The following is a 25,704-nucleotide window of genomic DNA, read 5'->3' on the forward strand; positions in this document are numbered from 1 at the left end:
TACTAATTCTATTTCTTTACCTTCTGTAACATTAGTCAACAAGTCCAAAGCGGTTGCTAAAGCTATTGGGACTGCTAAACCCTTACCTTCTTTGCCTTTAGATTCTGTCATTTATCTTCCTCATTGTCCATTTAATCTTGTCTTTGTTAGTAAACTTACGCGTGCCTTAAATTGTTCTATCACTTTTGATGATCATTCTGTTACTATCCAGGATCGCGGTACGAGACAGATGATTGGCGTCGGATGTGAGTTGCAGGGTCTCTATCATCTCAACCTTCCTGCATCGCCTGCTGCTTGCTCGGTGACTGAGTCTCTTGCTCTTCTCCACAATCGTTTGGGACATTCTAGTTTGGCTAAGTTTCAGAAGATGGTCCCCAGTTTATCTAGTTTGTCGTCTTTTCATTGTGAGTCTTGTCAACTTGGAAAACAGTCTCGCACTTCTTTTCCAAAGCGTGTCAATAATCGGGCTGTGTCCCCGTTTGCTTTAGTTCATTCCGATGTCTGGGGTCCTAGTCGTGTCGTGTCTGTTTTGGGTTTTCAATATTTTATAACGTTTATCGACGATTATTCTCGTTGCACATGGTTATATTTAATGAAAAATCGTTCTGAGTTATTCTCAATTTTTGAAACCTTTTGTGCTGAAATCAAAACACAATTTGATACATCTGTCCAAGTATTGCGCAGTGACAATGCCCCTGAGTATTTTTCTCTTCCCTTTATTACCTTTATATCTTCTCAAGGGATCTTGCATCAATCGTCTTGTGCATATACACCACAGCAGAATGAGGTTGTTGAGCGTAAAAACAGACATTTGATTGAAACTGCTCGCACTCTTCTTCTACATCATCATGTCCCCTTTCGCTTTTGGGCTGAAGCTGTCCTTGCTGCTCGCTCACTATATGGGTTGAAGAAGTCTCCTCAAGCCTGGTTTGGTCGTTTCAGTGCTGTCATTCAAGAGTTTGGTATGACTCGTAGTGAGTCTGATCATTCGGTTTTTTATAAACACACATCACAAGGGAGGTGTATATACTTGGTTGTCTATGTGGATGATATTGTTATTACAGGTGATGATCAGGATGGTATTATTCAGTTGAAGAAACATCTTTTTCATCATTTTCAGACTAAGGACTTGGGGTTACTTAAATACTTTCTTGGCATAGAAGTTGTTCAGTCCAGTTCTGGTATTGTTATCTCTCAACGAAAGTATGTGTTAGACATTCTAGAAAAAACTTGGATGCTTGATTATAAACCTATAGATTCTCCTATGAACCTTAATGTAAAGCTCTTACCAAGACAAGGGGAGGCTGTTGTTGATCCTGGAAGATACCGCAGGCTAGTCGGAAAACTTAATTATCTCACTATCACTCGCCCAGATATTTCTTTCTCAGTCAGTGATGTCAGTCAGTTTTTACAGTCTCCTTGCGATAGCCACTGGGATGCAGTAGTCCAGATTCTCAAGTATATTAAGGGAGCTCCAGGTAAAGGACTATTGTATGAGGACAAATGTCATACTCAAGTAGTCGGATATTCTAATGCTGATTAGGCAGGTTTTCCTTCTGATTGACGGTCTACATCAGGATATTGTGTTCTGGTTGGAGGAAACCTAGTATCTTAGAAAAGTAAGAAGCAAGAGGTTGTTGCTAGGTCGAGTGTAGAAGCAAAAAATTGTGCTATGGCCTTGGCAACGTGTGAATTTATCTGGTTAAAACAATTGTTTCAGGAGCTCAAGTTTGGAGAGATATCACAGATGAAATTAATTTGCGACAATCAAGTTGCATTACATATTGCTTCCAATCCAGTCTTTCATGAGAGGACCAAACATATCGAGATAGATTGTCACTTCATCCGAGAGAAGATTTTATCTGGCTGTATTACCACAGATTTTGTCAATTCCAATGACCAGTTAGCAGAGATATCTTCACTAAGTCTCTTAGGAGTCCTCGAATTGAGCATATTTGTAGCAAGCTTGAGAGGGAATGTTGAGCATATGATACATATGCTCTAGCTTGAGAGGGAATGTTGAGTTATATGGTTATAGTCTAGGGGTTATCCTATGTTAGAGCCCATGACCCAGGCTCATTGTATTTGTATATATATATAGGTGTATAGTCTATGAATTTAATTAAGTGAAATATACATATTAAAAGCTAGGTTTTCTTCCTAAGTTTCACAGATATAAGTGAAAATAAGTGGAAAGATGACCCTGACTTGCTTGGGAGTGAACCAAACATCAAACTGGATCAAGTTTGGAATAATTTAGCGCTCTTGATGTTATAATTTTGGTGCAACATGAAGCTACCAACTTGTGTGATTAAAAGGTCAAAATGTAAACTTTAATGATTATGTTAACATCAATTTAGTTGTAATGTGTGCCATTTAAGGTAAGAGTGCTGTTAGATGAATCTCTTTATCTGATATTTGATATTACTACTAGATAATTTAGTAGGTCATGATCTTGTAAGGTTAGGTGCTAAATAAATTTGGGTTTTAGTTGTTACTTGTTGCTATTTCTTATTGGATTTAGTAAGTAGGTGTTAGATCCGAGATCTAACAGGGAAGTTCTCAATTATTTAGAAGATAATTAGGTGGGAAAATGAGGGGGAAAAAGGAAGGGAGTTTGAGAATTGGGGAAGGAAGAATCGAGGGAGAGGAAGAGAGAACCAGAGGAGGGAAATGAGATCACTCAAATTGTATTCGATGATTTCAAATCGGCTGCGTCAACTCTTATATATTGATTCTTGTTGGTCCTTTAGGGTATGGCCACTCAAGAGGGGGTGAATTTAGTGATTAAAATTTTTCACAATTTTAATAAATATTCTTAATTAATGATTTTATTTAAGAATATTGTGAGAATCCCATATCACCTCAATAAAAGAGACTTGAGCTATATATAAGGAGAATGATCCCTCCAACTATTAAGCTGGCTTTTCAAGTTGGAGTTCTACTTCTAACTTCTCACATGGTATCAGAGCCAACCCTTGGTAGGGGGACTACCCTCGGTTGTGGTAATGGACTAGTACCCTGCCTGATTACCTGGGCATGTATCAGTTACTGAAGAAGCTTCGGCGGGGGGGGGGAGTGTGAGAATCCCACATCGCCTCAACAAGGGAGACCTGGGCTATATAGAAGGACGAGGATCCCTCCACCTATTAAGCTGGCTTTTCAGGTTGGAGTTCTACCTCTAACTTCTCACAAATATATATTTGATAAATATAATAAATGATGCTTGAGATTAATAATAAATGCAAGCCACAAAATATAACAAAAATAAATTAAATAAGATAATAGGCAATTTTAAGTGGTTCGGTGTCTCTACATACACTTAGTCCACTCTTCAAGATCTAACCACCCTTGGGATTTTACTAAATCAATTTTACCAAGATTTTCACACTAGCTCACCTTGAAAATTAAATACACACCTAGATTACAACGGGTTCTAGCCAACCACTACACCAAGACTTCTGCCTTAACTTACCTTGAAAATTAAATTCACCTAAATTTTAACGGTTCTAGAAAACCTATATAATTCACAATGATATTTTAAATGTTTACAAATAATTGTCCACACTTGGACAAAAATAAATAAGCAATTAAGAATAAATTATAGAAGACAATAATATTTAAATACTACAATAACAACATATCCAGCCTTTATCCCACTATGTGGCGTCGACTACATGAATTCTAGACTTCCATGTATTTCTGTCTTTTGTCATATCTCCATTTAGGCTCATACACTTCATATCAAACTTTAATGTCTCTCTCAAAGTCTTTTTGGGTCTGCCTCGACCTCTTTTTTTGACAAATTGTTTCATTTCATCAACTCTCATCACAGGAGCGTCTCTTAGTCTCCTTCTCACATGACCAAACTATCTTAGTCTAGTCTCTCTCATCTTCTCCTCAATTGACACTACTTTTACTTTATTACGAATAACATCATTTCTAATTTTATCTTTTCTTGTATGGCCGCACATCCATCTTAGCATTCTCATCTCCGCTAGGCTCGTCTTTTGTTCATGCTAGTATTTAACTGTCCAACATTCTAAAGCATATAACAAGATTGATCTTATAGCTGTCGTATAGAATTTTCCTTTCAATTTAAATGGGATTTTACCATCACATAACACCCCCGGATTCATTTCTCTATTTTAGCCAACCTACCTTAATTCTATGCGTGACATCCTCATGAATTTCTCCATCTTTTTGAATAAATAAATTGGTGACATCCTCATAAGACAATAATATTTAAATAAATAAATAAATTGGTGACCTCAGATTTGATGGAGAAATTCAGAGTGGATTTGAAATTTTTTTTGTCCTCTTGCCTTATAGCTCTTCGGTTGTTGTGGAATAACGCTTCGAGAGCCTTGAATTGCTTGGATTTTAGTTTGAGAGCGTTTGAGATCTTTTGGATGCTTTAGATATGCAATATGTGCAAAGAATAATAAAAAAAATGAGTTCGGGGATATTTATAAGCGTTTGGGACACTATTTCAAACGATTATTTTTTTTACCGTTAAGCCAAGGGCTGACCTTCAAAGGGAGAAGGGTTGACCTTTGTTGGAATTTGCATCGATCAAAAATTCGATCGTTGGGCCGAGGGTCGACCTTTGCTTCATGGAGGGCCGACCTTTGCTTGCCTTTGCTTGAAAAGTTGACTTTCGAAAGCCCGAGGGTTGACTTTCCTATAGTGCACTGCAGCGAAGGGCCGACCTTCGAAAATCAAAGGGTCCGCTTTTGCATTATAGCAATAGTAAATCACTGTAGCAATGGTTAAAAAATTATTTTATGCATTATAAAATTACTTAAAAAATAATTTTTATGGAAAATAAAAAATAATTTGGTATTACAATTAGTATATTTGAGAAAAATATTCTTTTTGTTAATCACAAAAAACACTATAATTTGTATATTGAAAATATCATTTTTGTTAATTATCAAAATTTAATTAGTATAAGCAAGTTGGTGTCAAGCCCTTGAATTGGGGCTTGCAATTTGGTAGAATAGAAAGAAAGAGAACAGAAGATAGAAGAGAGAATCAAGAGAGAGAGTAATTGTTTATTAACTTCCAAGATACTCTCAAGTGTGTCATAGGTCCATGTTTTATAAGACCTCTAGCTGTCTCAATAGACTTCTAACTACCCAACAGTTTAACCGTTTATAGTATTCTATTAGCTCCTTTATTTCCCTATTAGATTATACATTTTACAATATTACATACTACACTAGGGTCGTGACAATTCCCACTCCTTCAAATCATTCTTGTCCCCAAGAATATTAAAGAAGACTGACAGTTCGAGGGAACTACTTCAGTAGATCTAGGAGATACTCCCACGTGGTGTTGCCCGGTGATAAATGAGACCACTGCACCCTCACTTGAACTAGAGGTAGTTGTCCTTGGTATTGTACCCGTTTCTCTAACACCGCTTGGGGTTCAATTATCTCTTCTTCCTTTTCTACACTAGATGGTAGATCCAGTCCAGTAGACACAACTACTCATTTTGCTCTTTTTAGCAAAGATACATGAAATACAGGATGTTGGTTCACTCCCTCTGACAGCTGCAACCTATATGCCACTCGACCCACCTTGGCCTCAATTAGATACGGTCCAAAATACTTTGGACTTAGTTTAGAGACTGGTAGGGATGTATAGGGTTGTTGTAAAAACCTCCTTACCTTAAGGTAGACTCGATCTCCTACCTCAAAAGTCCTCTCATTGCGTCGTTTGTCCACTACCTGTTTCATTCTATTACGGGCAGTAACTAATTCCCTTTTTAGGACTTCTAACAGATGTTGTCTCTGTTGGAAGTACTGCTCCACATCAACCATAGTAGGTTGAGATCCTGATAGTGCAGGCAGTAATGGAGGTTTATATCCAAACATAGCTTCGAAGGGACTTCTTTTGATGGCATTGTGATAAGTGGAATTATACCACCATTGTGCTAATGGTAGCCACTTATTCCAACTCTTGGGGTGGTTGAAGCACATACACCTCATATATGTGTCCAAACACTGGTTCACTCGTTCCGTTTGGCCATCCGTTTGAGGATGGTAGGTTGTTTACATTCATAATCCCACTCCTAGCTTCTTGAATAACTCTTGCCAAAATGAACTTGTGAAAACCTTATCTCTATCCGAGATAATGGTTTTAGGGATACCATGGAAGCTGGCCACTCTGTCTAGAAATGTTCTAGCCATTTCTTGGGCCGTAAATGGATGAGATAAGCTAAGGAAATGCCCAAACTTAGTGAATCAATCGACTATCACCATAACCACATCTTTACCTTCCGATTTAGGGAGTCCTTCTACAAAGTCCATAGAAATGTTGTCCTATGTTTGTTGTGGCATTGCCAGAGGTTGTAGTAGACCTGGATAGGGCACCTATTCATGTTTACATTGCTGGCATACTGTACATGCCATTACAAACTTCAATACTTCCGTTTTCTGTTTTGGCCAAAAGAATAGTTGCTTTACCTTTTGATAAGTGGCATGAATTCTTGAATGACCACCTATTGGAGAACAATGTATGGCTTTAAGAATCTTCTCGGTAGTGTCATCTCCCACCACTAATCGTCCTTTGTATCTCATCAACCCATTCGCCAAGGTATAATTAGGGACTGTAGTAGGATTAACTACCAACTGTGCCAAAATTTCCTTGAGCCACTTTGTTTTTTCATAGCTTTTTGTCGACTCGGTCATCCACTCCGACATTATAGCTACAATAGACTAACAAACTGCATTCTCATCTCGTCTTGAAAGGGTATCGACCACTACATTTTTCTTACCCCTTCTGTACTAAATAGTAAAATCCAGTCCCGTGAGTTTTGAAACTCCCTTTCACTGGAGATACGTGTGCAACTTCTGTTGAACTAAAAACTGCAAGCTCTCATGGTCCGTTTTGATCACAAATGGACTCCTTTCTAAGTAATGACGCCACTTATCAATAGCTCTTAATACCACCAAGAGTTCTTTGTCATAAACACTTAAGCCTAAGTGTTTTTGAGAAAGGGCTTGGCTTATAAAGGCCAAGGGCTGCCCTTGCTGTACCAACACAGCCCCAATTCCCGAGTCACACGCATCAGTCTCCACTGTAAAAGGCTTGGAAAAATCTGGCAAAGCAAGGACCGGGGCCATAGACATGGCCTTCTTGAGGGAAATGAAAGTTGCTTCGGCCCTTGGATTCCACTGAAAGCCTCCCTTCTTGAGCAACTCAGTAAGTGGTTTGCTGATCATTCCGTAGTGCTGAACAAATTTTCGGTAATAACCAGTCAAGCCCAAAAATCCTCTCAACTCCTTTACTGTTTTAGGTCTAGGCCACTCGCACATAGCTTTCACTTTCTTAGGATCTATCCTCACCCCTTCACCACAGATAATATGGCCCAAATACTCAACTTCCTTGGCAGCAAAAGTACATTTGGAAAGCTTAACAAACAATTGGTGAGATTTAAGGATCTCAAATGTGGTCCGAAAGTGTGATAGGTGCTGGTTAAAGGTGGAACTATAAACGAGGATGTCTTAAAAAAAAAAAAAAATAGGATGAACTTCCTCAAATGAGGTAAAAAAATCTAGTTCATCAATGCTTCAAAGGTGGCAGGGGCGTTGGTTAAGCCAAATGGCATAACAATGAATTCGTAGACACCTTGATGAGTTCTAAAAGCTGTTTTAGGTATGTCGGATAGTGCCATTCAAATTTGGTGGTAACCAGACCTAAGGTCCAGCTTATAGAATATTTTTGCACCAAACAACTCATCCAATAAGTCATCAATCAAAGGTATGGGAAACTTGTTCTTTATTTTATTAGAATTGAGTTGTCTATAGTCTATGCAAAACCTCCAAGCTTCATCCTTCTTTTTGACAAGGAAAACTGGAAAAGCATAGGGGCTTTGACTTGACTGGATGATGGCTGAGTCTATCATGGTTTTTACTTGTTTCTCAATTTATGTTTTTTGGATAGGGGGATACCTGTATGGCCGAATGTTAGTAGGAGCAGAGTTAGGTTTGAGGTGGATTGCATGGTCCAAGGGTCTTTGGGGAGACAAGGAATTTAGTTCTGCAAATAAATCCTTAAACTCTACCAAAATTGAATGTAAGCTATCCGAATTTTGTATCTTCTTTGCGATTTGTACCTCCAGCAAGTTTGTCGGTGGGGCTCCTTCCTTGGGCTAGTTATCATCTTTTGATTCTATAGCTCTTATAGAATAGAGCTATGCTATTTGCCCCCATTTCTTCCTCATCATCTTCTGCAACCTTTTCCCATTAAGTCCTTGAATTTCTACTGTGACTTCCAATTTATTGAAGTCAAAAGTGAGGGGACTCACTGTCCTCATCCAATCCACACCAAGAACAATGTCACACCCTCCCAATTCCAGAATTTTGAGATCTGCCACAAATTCCTGCCCTTGCATAATCCATGTGAATCCCACGCATTTGTAGTGACTGAACATTCGACTGCCATTGGCTACAGTGACAAACAAGAGAGTCGTGGTAGTCAAATACCACTTTAGGTTTGTAGCAGTTGCTTCGCTAAGGAAGCTATAGGTGCTTCCACTATCGATCAGCACCATTAGCTTTCTTTTTCCCACCTGACCCCTTACTTTGATTATCTGTCCCATTGGGGGCTACCTTTTAACGCATGAAAGGAAATCTCCCCTCCTTCCCCCCTCTGCACTTCTTCTTCATCTTCTTGCAATGCTTCTCCTTCTACTTCCTCTTTTATTTCTTCCTCTTCACTCATGCCCTCTATCTTCATCAGTTGTCTTTTACACTAATGACTCAACCTGTATTTGTCGCAACATTTGAAGCACAACCCCAATTGCCTCCTTTGTTCCATCAAACTGCCTTTCCCTCCATTATTGTTTACTACTGGCTTAGCCGTTGATTGATTAGGCCATGTTATTAATGGACTAAAGCTTCCTCCCCCATACTATCTGACTAGTATACTTGGCTTGTAAGGAACTTTATGTTTCTTGAAAATGGCCTCCAAGGTTATTTCTTGAAGCCTCGCCCTTTCTGCCGCTTGACTCACTGTTGTTGGAGTCATCATCTTTACCATGGGTCGTAGCTCCTCCTTCAACCCACTCACGAAAATTGATACTACATACTAATCGGTAAGTCCAGGTTGAATCATACATACCAAGGGTCTCAATTCTTCGAAACAGGCAAGGTATTCCATTACAGTACCTTCTTGCTTCAATTTACTAAATTCTTCAACCACATTCGTTATTTCTTCTCTCCAAAATGTTCGCAAAGGCCATCCGCGAAAGCTCTCCACCCCCCTTGCAGCCCTCCATCTTGGACCCACCTTTGGTACCAAGAATCTGCTACTTCATTCAACTAGGTTGCCGCTAGAGTTACTTTTTGATTTTCCCTTGTCTGATAGAGCTAGAAGAATTGTTTGCACCGCCTTAGCTACGACCTTGGACTCTTTCCCTCGAACAATGGTATTTCCAACGTTGGCATAGGTGCATGGTCATGCGTCATTGGTTGCCTGGTTTTTCTCGCGTTTTCTCGAAGTAGATGTTGCTATGCCTCTTCCATGGCTACTTTCGTGCCCGATTGATCGCCGCGATGCAGCAAGATTGGTGCCGATGTCTATCTTGGTGGGAATTCTGGTGATAACCAAAACTGGGGCAGAGAGGCCAACATATTTAACATATTGTTGATCCTTTACCCTTGTTGTTCCACAGTTTCTCAACACTTTTGGACTGATTCTTGGCATATTTCCACCGTTTCTTGTTGCTTTTCCGCAACCGCTTGCATGAGCTCCCTCCATTCCATCAATTCTTCCCTCGTTTGGCGTAGTACCTCCTGGGTGTTATTCATGCCAAATTCTATGGTTTCCAATTTGACCTCCAGTTGTTTCAGGCGCATTCCTTCGTCCATTGCTTCGCAATCCTCAACCATATTGGGCCCTGTTTGTTCCTTCCACTACTGTCACTACTACCCATCGTCGAACTAACCGGCTCTGATACCACTTTGTTAAGCCCTTGAATTAGGGCTTGCAATTTGGTAGAATAAGACGTAAGAACTGATAGAAAGAAAGAGAATAAAAGATAGAAGAGAGAATCAAGAGAGAGTAATTGTTTATCAACTTCCAAGATACTCTCGTGTGCCATAGGTCCATGTTTTATAGGACCTCTAGTTGTCTCAACAGACTTCTAACTACCCAACGGTTTAACCGTTTACAACATTCTATTAGCTCCTTTATTTCCCCATTAGGCCTTACATTTTATAATATTACATACTACTCCAAGTCATGACAATTGGCTCAATATTCTCTCCATTTTTTATGATGACAAAAAAATGATTTTTGAGATAATTAATTTGATAAAATATTTTTGAACTACTCCTTAATTTTATACTATAAACTCCCTCTTTCAAAAATACTAATAGTATAAATAAAAATGTTTTGGATATAACTTAATAGATAAAATATTTTTCAAGAGTTTTAAGAACCAAACCTGATTGTCAAAACTGATTGCCTTAATTACACCTGATTGCCTTGAATGCTTATCTCTCAGATCTACAATTTCCTCACATACAAGATCTCTCTCAATACATAAAAATTTCTCATACATTCTTCTCCCCCATACAAAAATATACAACTTAGAAATACAATCTCACTCTCATACATATAATTTCTCATCTCATAAAATTTCATTATTCTCCTCTTTTTTGTCATAATCAAAAAGACATTGTTAGTGGAGAGAATAAAGATGTAAACAAAATAATTCGTGAAAGAAATTGAGCAAGCATAATCCATATAATCAAATATGATGGATGATGAATAGAAAAGTACTGAAAATATAGATGTAACGTTAAGTATTAAAACTAGTACGTCGTACCCATCATGGAAAAAATTACTGCATGTAATTAAATATGAAAGTATTTGAAATTATGATGCAATAAAATTATTCGAAAATAGTATTTTTTGTAAAAGAATTTTCGCATTTAGCTCATATTTATCATTCATATATAGGAGAACTGTTGAAACTGATGAGAAGTTGAAATCACTCACACTTTTTATTAAATTCACAAAAGCTTAAATACAAGAGATTTGTAACAAAATCAGCTGTTAATCCTGAAAACCTGCTACAAATCCCGTAATCAGCTATAGTCTTTCAACAGAAAGCTAAATTTAAGCAACTAAACTTGACTTGATAAGCACATAACAAACTCCTAAAAAATCTGCAACAGAAGAAAAAAATAACAACCTCCTAAACTCATGGGTGACTCAGCAACTAAAGCATAATTATCAACACTCCTCCTTGCTTTGGTGGTTGCACACACCAAGCCTAGTCCTTAGTTTCAAATCTGTCCCTGGGCAAAGCTTTAGTGAAGATATCAGCTAACTGATCATTGGTTCTGCAATATAGCAGAATAATTTCTTCTAGCTTATGCACTTCTCGAATGAAATAAAGTTTAATATTGAAATGTTTTGTCTTTCCATGAAACACTGGGTTGTTTGAGATAGATATGGCTGCTTGATTGTCAACATAAATCTCTGTCCTCTCCTTTTGTTCCAACTGTAAATCAACTAGAAGCTTTCTTAACCACAAAGCTTGATTCACTGCTGATGTAGCTGCTATGAACTCAGCTTCAGCGGTAGACTGTGCAACTATATCTTGCTTCTTTGAGCACCATGAGAAAATCCCTGAGCCAAGTGTGAAACAGTACCCAGAAGTACTTTTCATGTCATCCACAGATCCTCCCCAATCTGAATCAGTATACCCTAGCAGCTTGAGCTCTTGATTATGACTGTATTGAATTCCATAATCTAGAGTTCCCTTGACATGCCTTAGCACACGCTTTGCAGCCTTGAGATGAGACTTTTTTGCACAATGTAGGAACCTGGATAAAACATTGACCGCCTGAATAATATCAAGACGTGTTACAGACAAGTACATTAGGCAGCCTATCAGACTTCTGTAGCTATGTTCATCAGCTTTCTCAGCTCCATCTTCTTTGCATAACTTTTCCTTTTGATTCATAGGAGTAGCCATGGGTTTGCAATCTTCCAACTTAAACTTCCTTAGAATCTCCTTAGCATATTTTTGTTGGCTCACAAAGATTCCTTGCTGATCTTGTTTAACCTCCATTCCAAGGAAGTAGGTCATCATTCCAAGGTCTGTCATCTCAAAAACCTTCCTCATATCTTCTTTGAACTCTTCAACAAGCTTGACATTGCTTCCTGTTACTAAAAGATCATCAACATATAGGGACACAATCAAGATGCCAACATTCGAACTCTTAGCATATAATGTGGATTCACTTAGACTTTTAGCAAACCCAAGCTCTTTGAGATAGTCATCAATTCTGTTGTACCAAGCCCTAGGGGCCTGTTTTAAACCATACAATGCCCTTTTCAGTAGACATACTTTATCCTCCTGCCCCTTCTTTGCAAAGCCTTCTGGTTGTTCAACGAAAATCTCCTCCTGCGAGTAGCCATTTAGGAAGGCAGATTTGACATCTAATTGGCATACCTTCCATTGTTTCTGAGCTGCCATGGCCAAAAGCAATCTAATGGTGTCTAGCCTTGCAACAGGAGCAAAAGTTTCTGAAAAATCAACTCCCGGTACTTGTGCAAAGCCTTTAACTACTAACCTGGCCTTATGTTTATTGATGGAGCCATCTGCATTCAACTTGGTTCTAAAAACCCACTTCACTCCAATAACATTTCTATTTTGAGGTCTGTCTACCAGCTCCCATGTTTGATTTTTCTCTATCATTGACATCTCCTCCTTCATTGCAGCCTTCCATTTGGGGTCATTTTCCGCTTCACTGAAAGTTGCTGGTACTAGTATTGCAATACTGCATCTTTGGTAAATATCAATGAGCAATCTGGTTCCTCTAACTGTTGGATCATCCACAATTTCATCCGGAATTAACTCAGGTAGAATAGTTTGCTTTGCTTCCTTTTTTTTCCAACACCATTTCTCATCCTCAACAAAATGAACATCCCTGCTGATTAGAATCTTTCCAGTCTCAGGTTGAAAGACTCTATATGCCTTTGATTGTGAGCTATAGCCAATGAAAATACCAGGTTCTGCCTTCTTGTCCAGTTTATCCCTCTTTGCCTGTGGAATATAAGTAAAACAAAGACAACCAAACACCTTAAGATTCATAACTTGAGGCTTACTGCCAAACCAAGCCTCATATGGTGTTTTTCCTTCTACTACCTTTGTAGGCAGTCTGTTGAGGAGAAATATAGCAGTGCTAGCTGCCTCTGCCCAAAAACTTTTAGGAAGATCCTTCTCATGAAGGAGGCACCTCACCATCTCACCAATAGTTCTGTTTTTCCTTTCACTTACTCCATTTTGTTGTGGAGAGTAAGGAGCAGTGAATTGATGCTCTATACCAGCCTCTTCTCAAAATTGAGTAAACTGGTTTGAGATGTACTCTGTCCCATTGTCAGATCGAATGGCTTTGATCTTGCATCCACTTTGATTCTCAATCCAAGCCTTGTATCTCCAAAAAATACTTGCAACTTCAGACTTAAACCTGAGAAAATAAATCCAGCTCATCCTTGTAAAATCATCAATGAAAGCTATATAATATCTACTCCCTTTCAGTGATGGTTCTATCTTTGGTCCACTCAAATCAGTGTGAATGAGCTGCAATTTTTTTGTTGCCCTCCAAGCCTGTTGTGGAAATGACAACCTTGTTTGCTTACCAAATTGGCAAGCTCTACAATTTGGTAAATGCTCAACCAAAGGTGGCAATCCTTGCACCATTTCTTTTGTCCTCATCAGCAATAGTGCTGCTTGATTGAAATGTCCCAACCTCTCGTGCCATAACTCAGTTGTCTGTTCTGAAATATTGTAGGCATCATGTTCTTCTTTCATAAGATCCAAAGAGAAACTTTTGTTCTTCATCTTTACTCGAAACAGTTCATTTCCTTCTGCATCCTTAATCAAACACATCCTATTTTCAAATAGGACTTTGTATCCTTTTTCAAGCAGCTGTCCAACACTTAAAAGATTTTGATTAATGTCAGGAACATAATAAACATCAGGTATAAGCTTGGTACCTGAATAGGTTTCAATGGAAACTGTTCATTTTCCTTTGACTTCAATACACTCTCCATTTCCTATTTTGACTTTAGTGGTAGTTGACTTGCTTAGTTCCTGAAACAGCTCCTCATCATTTGTCATGTGATTAGTACAACCACTGTCCACCAACCAACTTTCTCCAGAACTGACAGTGGAAAAACAGGTAGCTACAAACAATTGTTCCTGCTCTTGCTCTTGTTGATCTGCTACTTGTGCACCTGCCTGCTGCTGTTGATTTTTGTTCTTGCAGATCTTAGCAATATGACCTAATTGCTGGCACTTGTGGCACTTCACATCAGGTCTCCTCCAACACTTAAAAGGAGAATGACCTTTTTTTCCACAGTGCTGGCATGGAGGATAATTTGATTTATCTGCTCCCCCAGGTGTGATTGAATTGCAAGGCTAATCAGCACTTCCTTTCTTCCCCTGCTTCTTCTTGCCCTTGATTTGCAGTTTGGCCTGTAACGCCCCTTCAATGGTTCCTTCTTGCCTCATAAGTCTTCTCTGCTCTTGTGCCTAAAGAGCATTCAACAATTCTGTCAAAGAGATGCTGGACAAATCCTTTGAGTTCTCCAAAGCAGAAATTGTTGATTCAAAACGTTCTGGAAGAGTAACCAGAATCTTTTGGACTATTCTAGAGTCAAGAAACTCACCACCAAGTATCCTTACCTTATTTACTATGCAAAGAAGCTTATCAGAATATTCTTTCACAGTTTTTGAGTCTTTCATTCTTTGCATCTCAAACTCTCTTATTAGGTTCAGCATTTGCATCCCTTTGATCTTTTCATTTCCCTCATACTCTTTCTTGAGAAAATCCCAAATTGCCTTTGCTGACTTGAGAGTCATAATCCTGGTAAAGATAGTTGATGAAACTGCTGTAAAAAGGCAAGCTTTTCCCTTGGATTTCTTCTGCTTCTTCTCTTTGTGATTTCTAATCTGTGCCATTGTTGGATTCTCTGGTAAAGGTGGAACTTCGTAGTCCTCTTCCACTATTTCCCAAAGATCATTGGCTTCCAAGTAGGCTTCCATCCTCACTGCCCACATTTGATAGTTTTCTCCGTCGAACATAGGAGGTGCCGCAACTGTAAAGGATGTCTCAGATTGCATTTTTTTACACTCACAAGGTCCCTCAAGATATGACGGCTCTGATACCACTGTTGAAACTGATGAAAAGCTGAAATCACTCACACTTTTTATTAAATTCACAGAAGCTTAAATACAAGAGATTTGTAACAAAATCAGCTGCTAATCCTGAAAACCTGCTACAAATCCCGTAATCAGCTATAGTCTTTCAACAGAAAGCTAAATTTAAGCAACTAAACTTGACTTGATAAGCACATAACAAACTCCTAAAAAATCTGCAACAGAAGAAAAAAATAACAACCTCCTAAACTCATGGGTGACTCAGCAACTAAAGCATAATTATCAACAAGAACACATTTAGACATCTTGGAATTGTCAAATAAAGCATCAATGGTCAAAATTGTTCTCTTTTTAATCTCGAAGTAACGGGTTATATTTTTCAAAATTAGGTGCTAGTTACTTAACAAGTATGCTCAATTGGATTTTACAAATAATTATATATAAGCTTCACTCGACTTGACAAAAACATATACTTGATTAAAAATACATTGGAATTTTGATCCTAATAATATACTAAAAAATCCTTACTCAATAGATTTTAGAAAAGCATGGAGTTTAAATTATTCATAAAAAAGTCTTAATAGTCGATTGAAAACAATTAGTTAAAACACATAATCGACTATTCTGAAAACCATACAAGGAATTACTCGACTGAGTATTTTGCTTGATATGCAAAAATTCTTTCTTTTATGTGCCCACTCAAAAATGAACTCTTCTCATCCATTTGATATATCATAAAATTAATGTGAGAGGCAAAAGCTAAAAACATTCCAATTGTTTCTAACCTAGTCACGGGAGCATATGATTCTTCAAAATCAATTTCTTTCTCTTGGCAATAAACTTTGGCTACAAACGTTGCTTCATTTCTTATTATGATCTAATTTATTCTTGAAAACCCATTGTGTTCCAATTATAGATTTATCTTTTGATCTTGAAACTAATTGTCAAACTTCATTTTTCTTGCATAGCATTGATCCAAAATTCATCTTCTAAGGCTTAATCTATGCAAGTTGGCTCAGTCATTAGATATGAAGGTCACGTTGTTACAATATTAATGCAATGATGCCCTAGTCCTCACACCTTAACCTGGTTCTCCAATATTTTGATCAATGATTACAAATTTATAATTTTTGGAAGCTCACCTAAATCTCATTAGATGGATCTATTGCTATCTTATCTTCATCTTCATTATTTCTCTATGCCTCAAAAGATTTATTAAATTTATCATGAATTGATTATTCCAAAGAGTTTGTCCTTAGGATTATTCATTCTATAAACCTTACTAGTATTTGAATATCCAAGGAAGATACCTTGGTCACTTTTAGCATCAAATTTTCTTAAGTTATCTTTAAGTTCAAGTAGAGGTGTCAACGGTTCGGTTCTATAAGAATTCAGTAATCGAACCATTTTTAATGGTTTCAAAAAAATAAGAATCGTAATCAAACTATTATATATATAAAACCAAACCATGACCAATCCGTCACACCGGACTAGTTTCGGTTCGGTTTCGGTTTCGGTTCTATCCAATTAACATTTAACTTCTAAACATTTTCGTAAAATATGAAATTACAAACAAATTTGTTAATTAAAATAAACTCATAACTTCATTAATGCTTCAAGTCTTAAAGTAAAAGTAGAACAAAATAATTCATAGACTACCTCATCAAATGAGATTACATCAACCATTTAGTATAGCAATACGCATAAAGGTCTAGAAATAAAAAAGTTCATGAATCTCGCTAGTTTTCTAGGAAGTGATACTATTTATGCGTATGTATATATACTCAAAAAAATATAATATATATAAGTATAATATCGGTTCCAATTCGGTTTGAACCACGATTTGAAAAAAAAAAAAAAACAGTAACCAAACCAAATATATCGGTTCTTAATTTTTAGAATCAGAACTTAATCATTGAACTATAGAACCAATCCAAAAGGCATGGTTTGGTCCGGTTTACCAGTTTTTGGATATTTTTTGACACCCCTAAGTTCAAGATATAGCATTTAAATCCAAAGGCTCTAAGATAGGATACGTTAGGCTTTTTGTCATAGTATAATTCAAATGATGTTTTCTTTATGCCTTGCCTTAGGTTAAACCTATTTGGAATATAGCAAGTAGTATTGACCGCTTCGGCCGAAAAATAAGTAGGCAAGTTATTCTCCAAAAGTATGGTCTTGGCCATCTCTTAAAGAATCATATTTCTCCTTTCAACACCATTTTGTTGTAGAGTTCTAGATGTGGAGAAATGATGAAGAATATTATTTTCTTCACAAAACTCTATAAAATATCTATTCTCAAATTCCCTACCATGATCGCTTCTAATAGCGACAATACTATCATCTTGCTCTCTTTCAACTCTTTTAGCTAGTTTGACAAAATTTTGAAATGCTTCATCCTTTGAGGTTAAAAACATTACCCAAGTAATTTTAGAGAAATCATCTACTACAACATATGCATAAAATTTTCCACCCATGCTTTTAGTTTGAGTGGGTCCAGTGTTATTAAAGGTGCAAGGCGCACTAAGGTGCACAAGGGTCTTGGAGCCTGAGGCGCAAGGTGAGGCGCGAGCCTGGTGGAACTAGGCGCAAATTAATAAAAAAAAATAAAAATATATATAGATATGTCCTAGTAAAAGAAAAATGTATAAAATAAGTCTTAACTTCTAATAATAGTTGCTGGCAGCTGGCTTAAGGGTCATTGGAGCCATGCAACTCATGCTACTAAGAGTTGCTGACCACTATTCTTTTTATAGAATAGTAATAAACTGTTTGGAGTAATAAAATAACTCCTCCAAGAACAAACAAATATCCAACAACAATAAGAAATCAATAGTTGCTGGCAGCTAGCTTGTTGCCTTTTTTGTTGAAACTTGTAACTCAAAACTAGAAAAAAAATAAAGAGAGGAAACAACAATGAACATACCTAGAAACCGTTGAAGAAGGGAGAGGAGAGTCGAGAAGGTAGATGATGCAGTAGGCTGTAGCTATGCTGTCCGTTTCAGCTTTGAAGAAGAGAAAGGAGAGTCGAGAAGGGAGATAAGTTGTGAAGTGAAGCTGTGTTGTCCGTTTGAAGAGAGCAAGAAAAGCCGAGATGGGTGTTGTCCGTTTGAAGAGGGAGAGGAGAGCCAAGAAGAGTGGTTGTGTAGCCGGTCCTATCTGTTTGAATAGGGAGAGGAGAGTCGAGCGAGAAGGGAGGGCTGTGCCGTTGCAGCCGTCCGTTTGAAGAGGGAGAGGAAAGCTGAGAAGGAGGAGGAGTTCTGGTTGTCTTGTTGTTGTGCCGTGACTGCCGTGGAGAGGATAGTCGAGAATAGCCAAGAAGGGAGAGGAGAGGACAACTGCAAACTTGACTTTTGAGATTTCTTCTATCATAAGTCTCTTTGAATTCAGCTTTTCAGAATATCTTGCTTTCTTTTATTTAGGTTTAATTTGAATTAAGATTATATTTGATTAAATATAACAAGAAATACTAAAATTAAACTACATTAAACTGAAATTCAATTAAAACCAACCAGGCACAGCCTTGGCACACCTAAGCCCAAGGCTGCGCCTGAGGGCCTGGATGTGCCTAGTCGCGCCTGGGCAGATGTCGCACGCCTAGTTTGGTTCTAGGCGCCAGGCTTGCGCTTGGTATCAAGGCGCGCCTAGGCCCGCCTTTAATAACACTGAGTGGGTCCAAATAAATCCATGTGCAAAAGTTATAGAGGCTTATTGGTTGATATTTTATTCTTAAATTTAAAGGAAGCTCTAATTTGTTTTCCTTGGCAACAAACATCACAAGAAATTTCTTCATTAAATTTTATCTTAGGGAGCCCTATAACTAAATCTTTATTAGCTATTTTTTTAATTAAATCCAAATTAACATGACCTAATCTTCTATGCCATAAGAGAATATCTTCATTTTTTACCATTAGACATTTTGCGTTAATTTCCTCAATATCAACAATGTAGACATTGTATTGCCTATTAGCACAAATAATAATAGAGTTGAAGCTATCAATAACGAGGCAATGTCTCTGTCTAAAAACAACTTCATAACCATCATCACAAAATTGATTAATAATAAGAAGATGTTTTAAACCATCTACTAAGAGAACATTTCTAATAATATTGGAAGTGAGTGGCTAACCGTACCTATGCCAACCACTTTACCTTTAGTATTGTCCCCAAACATGATAGATCCTTTATCTTTGAAAGTGAGATCTAAGAATAGATCTCTCTCACTGGTCATATGCCGTGAGCAATTACTGTCCATGTACCACTTGTTGTCCATTATGGTCCTCACGCATATATGCACATTTAAAATATCATGTTTTAGGTTTTGGTACCCATCTATAGACGAGTCCCTTGAATCTTTCTTCATTTGGATCAAATGATTTAATCATTCTTAATGCATTTGAATGAGGAGCAACATTTAAAATTTGGTGACCTAAATCATTCATCATTTGTACTACCCCTTTGGGTATCCATAATTGCACTGTATTATTCTTCTTAGATTGGGGTCTCCATTTAGATTGTTTCGATTCTCTCTAAGGTGTTTTATACCTTGGTTTGGATTTTGAATTTTTCTTTGAAATCAATGTGGCTAAACTTTTCTCTATGGCATTTTTTTCTACTAATAATTTATTATTTTACGTTTTTAATATTTTGTTTTCTTCTTGAAGTTTAATTAATTGATCTTTTAATTCATCTTCATTTTCTTTCTTGAGCACTTGTGATTTTTCTTCTAAGTTCTTTATTTTACCCTTTAATTTTTTATGATTTTTCTGGATGGTTTTTACTTCTTTCTTAATAGATTGAGATTTTATATATAATTCTTTGTATGTTTTTTTGTAATTCTTCTAACTCCATATCTCTTCTTCTTCTATAGCCATAAAGCACATATGTGCTTGTTTATCTTTGGATTGGGATGAAACATCTGCATCCCATGCCGAGAAGGCATGTTTATTTGATTTTTTAAATCTTTTCTTTTATACTTCTTCTCTTTCTTATCCTCCAGGCAATCAAATTGCATGTGTCTACTCTTCTTACATTTAAAGCAAGTATGAGACATTCTCATATGCTCATTTTCTCTCTTTCTCATTATTCTAGCAAACGTTTTTGTAAGAAAGGTTGTTTCATACTCTTCTTTCACTTTACTAGATTTAGATTCTTCATTTGCTTTTAAGACTAGGGTTTTCTTACCTTTAGTATCTTCATTAGTCTTATTTAATATTAATTCATGAGTTAGAAGTGTTCTTATTAATTTTTCCATTTTTAATTTTTTCAAATTCTTAGCTCGGAAAATTGCAGTCACTAAAGGTTGTTAATCTAATGTTAGAGATCTAAGAATTTTCTTAATTTGATCTTCTTCCAAAATTATTTTTTCTAGCATTTTAAGATTGTTTATAATCTTGTGGAATCTACCATTCATATCACTAATATTTTCATTTTGAAATAATTTAAATTCTTCATATTGGGACATTAGGAAATTAATCTTTGTATCTTTTACTTGATCAGTATCTTCATATACTACTACTAATTTTCTTCAAATTTCATGCGATGCAGAACAAGCAGATAATTTTTCATATTCACTAAGAAGGATTAAACAAAAAATTATGTATTTAGCTTTTTGATTCATTTGATACTTTTTAATGTCTTCTTCATTTCAATCATTTTCTTCGAGTTTAGATGTAGTGAAACCATCTCTAACTATTTTTCACAAATAATAATCTATTAAAAATAAATATGACTCCATCCTCATCTTTCAATAGACAAAATTTGTGCCATCAAAAAATGGTGGTCTAGAGGGTGAGGGTTTTTCGACTATGACTTGGTTAGTAAATGAGGCCATCTAGATCTCTTCTAAGTTGAAGTATAAACTAAGGGTTCAACTATTTTAGAAGCCCGCTCTAATATCAATTTGTGGTCCCTTATGGTATGGCCACTCAAGAGGAAGGTAAATTGAGTGATTAAAATTTTTTGTAATTTTAATAAATATTCTTGATTAATGATTTTATTTAAGAATATATATTTGATAAATATAATAAATTATGTTTGAAATTAATAATAAATGCAAGCCACAAAATATAACAAAAATAAATTAAATGAGACAGTAGGCAATTTTAAGTGGTTGTCCACATTTGAACATAAATAAATAAGCAATTAAGAACAAATTATATAAGGCAATAATATTTAAATAAATAAATAAATTGATGATCTCATATTTGATGATGAAATTCGGAGTGGATTTGAAAATCTTTTTCTCTTCTTGCCTTGTGACTCTTCGGTTGTTGTGCAATAACTCTTTAAGAGCCTTGGATTGTTTAGATTTTAGCTTGAGAGCGTTTGAGATCTTTTGGATGCTTTGGATATGCAATATGTGTAAAGAATGATCAAAAAAATGAGTTTGGAGGTATTTATAAGCATTTAGGCACTATTTCAAACAGTCATTTGTCTAACCGTTAAGCTAAGGGTCGACATTTTCAAAGGGGAAAGGTTGAGCTTTGTTTGAATTTGCAACGGTCAAATATTCTATCATTGGGCCGAGGGTCGACCTTTGCTTGAAAAGTCGACTTTCCTGTAGCAAATAGTAAATTATTGTAGCAATGGTTAAAAAATTATTTATACATTATAAAATTACTTGAAAAATAATTTTTATGGAAAATAAAATTTTTGGTGATAAATATACTATGAAAAAAATATTTTATGAATTAATAAAAAATAATTCGATACTACAATTAGTATATTTGAAAAAAATACTCTTCTTGTTAATCACCAAAAATACTATAATTTGTATATTAAAAATATCTTTTTTGTTAATTATCAAAACTTAATTAATATGAACAAATTAACTCAACAATCCTCAGTTGGAAATTTGGCATCAAAAACAGTTACCAATTCCGAGTACAACTTGTAATGCATACATGAAATGCAACTACTTACGGCCATAACTACCCTCAATGTAATAGCCTCGGTCTAGGTACATGACAGTAGGCCATGCCTGTTTGTGGCTCTTTCGCATAGCGGTGTAAAAGCATACAATGTTATAGTTAATCAAAAATCCTCTTGAAGATTCTCAGGTTTAACGTAACTCGTTTGCAGTCATATAGAAAAATTCCCAAGTCTTCTTCCCAAAGAGTTCAAATTCTCTTTCGAAAGTTTAGTTTTACTCTTAGATATAGTAGCATATGTAGACCATGTCTGTTGACACCACACTCCATGACATATATGCACACTCAGATGTCCAGTTCCCCATAGATCATTGGAACAGGAGCAAAGTTATTTGTCAAGACCAGGCTCCCTCTCCCAAAGAAACCCTAAAACCTGCATCTGTCTAGACTTTTTTAAAAAAATGAAACAGATGTTTGGCTCATGCTTTTTAATACAGAAAGGCATATGGTATCTATATGTAAATCTAAAAAAGGAAAAAGAGAAAAGGTTTTGTTTGGAGCTTTAAATCTGTTATTTTCAATGAGTTTCATCTCCCTGAGTTATGCAATTGCTAGCACGATAGTTTCAATAGACAATTTTTTATGGTTGTTGCATGTATAATACACGTACTTGTAAGAAGGAAATATTCTTTTTACTGCCTTGTCATCATGGCGTCTGAGTCCAGTGTGGTTTTCCTCTCTTTCTGCCAACTTATCCTTAATATGTCATGTGATATCCCCTCATACTTGTAAAAAAGTATCCCCAGAACATCCAAACAGAAGAAAATATATTTGGGAGAAAATTCAAGTATTCACCATATTGTTGATTCAAATTCTTTCATTAAATATCATAATGGATTTGCTTGTACATAATTATAAGCTTGAGTCGTATTTATAATTTATTTGAGTTCACAGAATCACATAATTAGTTCTGTTATAGGGATTTCGAAAGATTGATCCTGAAAAATGGGAATTTGCAAATGAAGATTTCATGAAAGATCAAAAGCACCTACTGAAGAATATCCACCGCAGGAAACCCATACACAGCCATAGTCACCCTCAAGGTACCCCAGTTGACCCTGAAAGGGCGGCTTTTGAGGAAGAAATTGATAAGCTTTCCCGTGAGAAAGCTGCACTTGAGAATAGTGTTAACAGGTCCAGACAGCAGCAGTCTGCTGCAAAGCTTCAGTTGGAAGACTTCACTCAACGGGTAAATGGTATGGAGCAGAGGCAGGAGAATTTGCTGATCCATTTAGAGAAGGCAATTCAGAATCCTCGTTTCATTGAACATCTCTCTCAGAAACTTGAAGCAATGGATTTTTCGGCATATAATAAGAAAAGACGCCTACCTCAAGTGGATAACTCCCAGCCAGTCTTAGAGAACAGTTTTATCGATGACCATAGCAGTTCTAGGCCTGAGTTTGGGACTATTTTCGACCAAGATTTCTCAAATAAGCTAAGATTAGAGCTATCACCGGCTGTCTCAGATATTAACTTGATATCTCACAGCACACAGAGTTCCAATGAAGATGGGGGGAGTCCTCATAGGAGACTATCCGAGGGTCACCAAAAAGATGCACAGATCAGAGCAAGCGGTCTTCTCTTCCCCCCTGAAACATTAGAGCTTTCAGACACTGGGACTTCTTTCATGCTTAAGATGGATTCAACTGTGCCAAATAAAACGGGAGGCAGTGAAAACCCAAGACTGCAGTCCTTGGAGTGTAGTTTGACTTCCAATGAAGAGGGTGATGGCCATATTTCCTGCCATTTAAATCTTACTCTGGCATCTTCACTGTTACAGACTGACAAATGTCAGTCTTCAGCTAGGATGCCACAACTAGGACGCGGGATTGGCAAATCTTCTGAGTCGAGGTCCAATTTCAACGGAAAAGAGGCAGATTTTGGAGTTTCACCGAGGAACAAAGCATTCTCTGATGATGACACCAACGTGTCTTCATCACTAGAAGGACCAACCAATAATCAAGGACCTGCAACAACAACCCAGGCCCGAGTGAATGATGTGTTCTGGGAGCAGTTCCTAACTGAAAGACCGGGGTCTTTAGATACTGAAGAAGCTAGCTCTAGTTTTCGGGCAAACCCCTATGATGATCGAGGAGATAGAAGATTATCAGGCCATGGAACGTCAAGAAATGAAAAGGGCACGGAGAATCTCACTCTTTGAAAATCAAAATTTCTGTTGAACGCAGTCGGCTTCGGAGGGCGTCTCCAGGTTCATGTTGTTTGTAACATAGATGTAATATCAGACCATCTGTTGGTCCAAAAGCTTTTGCTGTCAGCAGTTGTGCCCATTGTTTTTGGCAGCAGTTACCCTTCCTATACGAAAACTTGCACTGAATGCCATAATATGTTTCTTGGTTCTTTCTAATTTCCAAGAAAAAAGAGTTTGAAAGTATAATTAGTAACTCTGAATGTATTGACCTCAACTTGCTTGGAATTTCGTAACACAGTCAACAAATAAATTTTGCTTCCCTCTAAAACATGTTCCAATATTATGCTTCAATTAATCAAATGATACTCTGATAATAAGCGGCCACTAACATATGATACTCTGATAATAAACGGCCACTAACATATGTACGATTCCCGATGAGTGCATTGTGCCATGGTTTCCATTTCCAAGAGGATTTGAGTGGTTCCAAATGAGATGCAAGAAAACAAAACAGAGAAGAAAAGGACCTTGAGCTTGATCCTTTTTCTATTTCCGTGACGAGGCGCCATTATATTGCTTCTTTTTGTGATCAACCAATTAATGGAGCTCCATGGCATTGATTGGGGTTGCACATGGCAATTTGTGGCTGTGTGTTTCCGTAGGCTGCTGGCTGCTGCTTATCCTTCCTAGGGCGGGGTTAAACTTATAGTAATGAGATGTTTTTTTCTTTTTCTTTTGTTTGCTGTCTGTCAAAAAGTGGAGTACCTACGGTGTCTGTTGACTGTTGTTGTATGCATGCCAAGTAGCCAAGTGGCCCAAATAATTCTTCCCCTTTGTTTGTTGTCTTTTTGGGCCCAAGTGAACGAGCGAGTGATGAGAGTACTTTCCCTGGACGACTGCTTGCATGCTTGCTTATTATCTTCTTCTTCTTCATCGATCTACTCATGATCATCTATCTTTACGGGACTATTATGTTTGGTCTCCGTAATTTTGGTCTGGTAATGATAGAATAGAAAATTGATTAGTTTGATTTGGTTGGATTTGATGTGAGAATGTAAAACTAATCAGTTGCACAGTTTGTGTTGGTCGCGGACTGACTGCGATTGCCATTGGCCTCGCCAAGTCATAGGACAACCAGATCCGGGTGTTTGGAAGGTGAATTTTGAGGGGGTTATCCAACAGTAACGAGAAAGAGATAATAGCCTCATCAATCTCTTCATTAATCAAATCTTAACTTTAAATACTAAAATTAATTCATCATCTAATTACAAAAATGCCACTGTAGCATACAATATAACAAAACAAGCCAATACAACAAAATTATATAGTAACAATACAATACAACAAAAAATACAATAATATAACAAATTCTAATATGCCCCCTCAAGAGGACCATGTATGTCAAGGATGGCCATCTTGGATAAAACTGA

General features: G+C 36.9%; 1 protein-coding gene across 4 annotated transcripts in view; it reads left to right on the plus strand.

Moving 5' to 3' along the window:
• The window catches only part of LOC127799330 (heat stress transcription factor A-5), a 32,031-nt gene extending 7,429 nt beyond the window's left edge, over positions 1-24,602 (plus strand). For 3 of the 4 annotated variants that reach the window (XM_052333265.1, XM_052333267.1, XM_052333268.1), the window contains one exon: positions 212-23,034. In XM_052333265.1, coding sequence (XP_052189225.1) covers positions 212-1,543 — 1,332 coding nt within the window. In that variant the 3' untranslated portion in view covers positions 1,544-23,034. The other variant, XM_052333266.1, reaches the window with a different exon arrangement.
• Positions 24,603-25,704: the final 1,102 nt, after the last annotated feature.

Source organism: Diospyros lotus, chromosome 4, assembly GCF_014633365.1.
Source record: "Diospyros lotus cultivar Yz01 chromosome 4, ASM1463336v1, whole genome shotgun sequence".
Lineage (NCBI taxonomy): Eukaryota > Viridiplantae > Streptophyta > Magnoliopsida > Ericales > Ebenaceae > Diospyros > Diospyros lotus.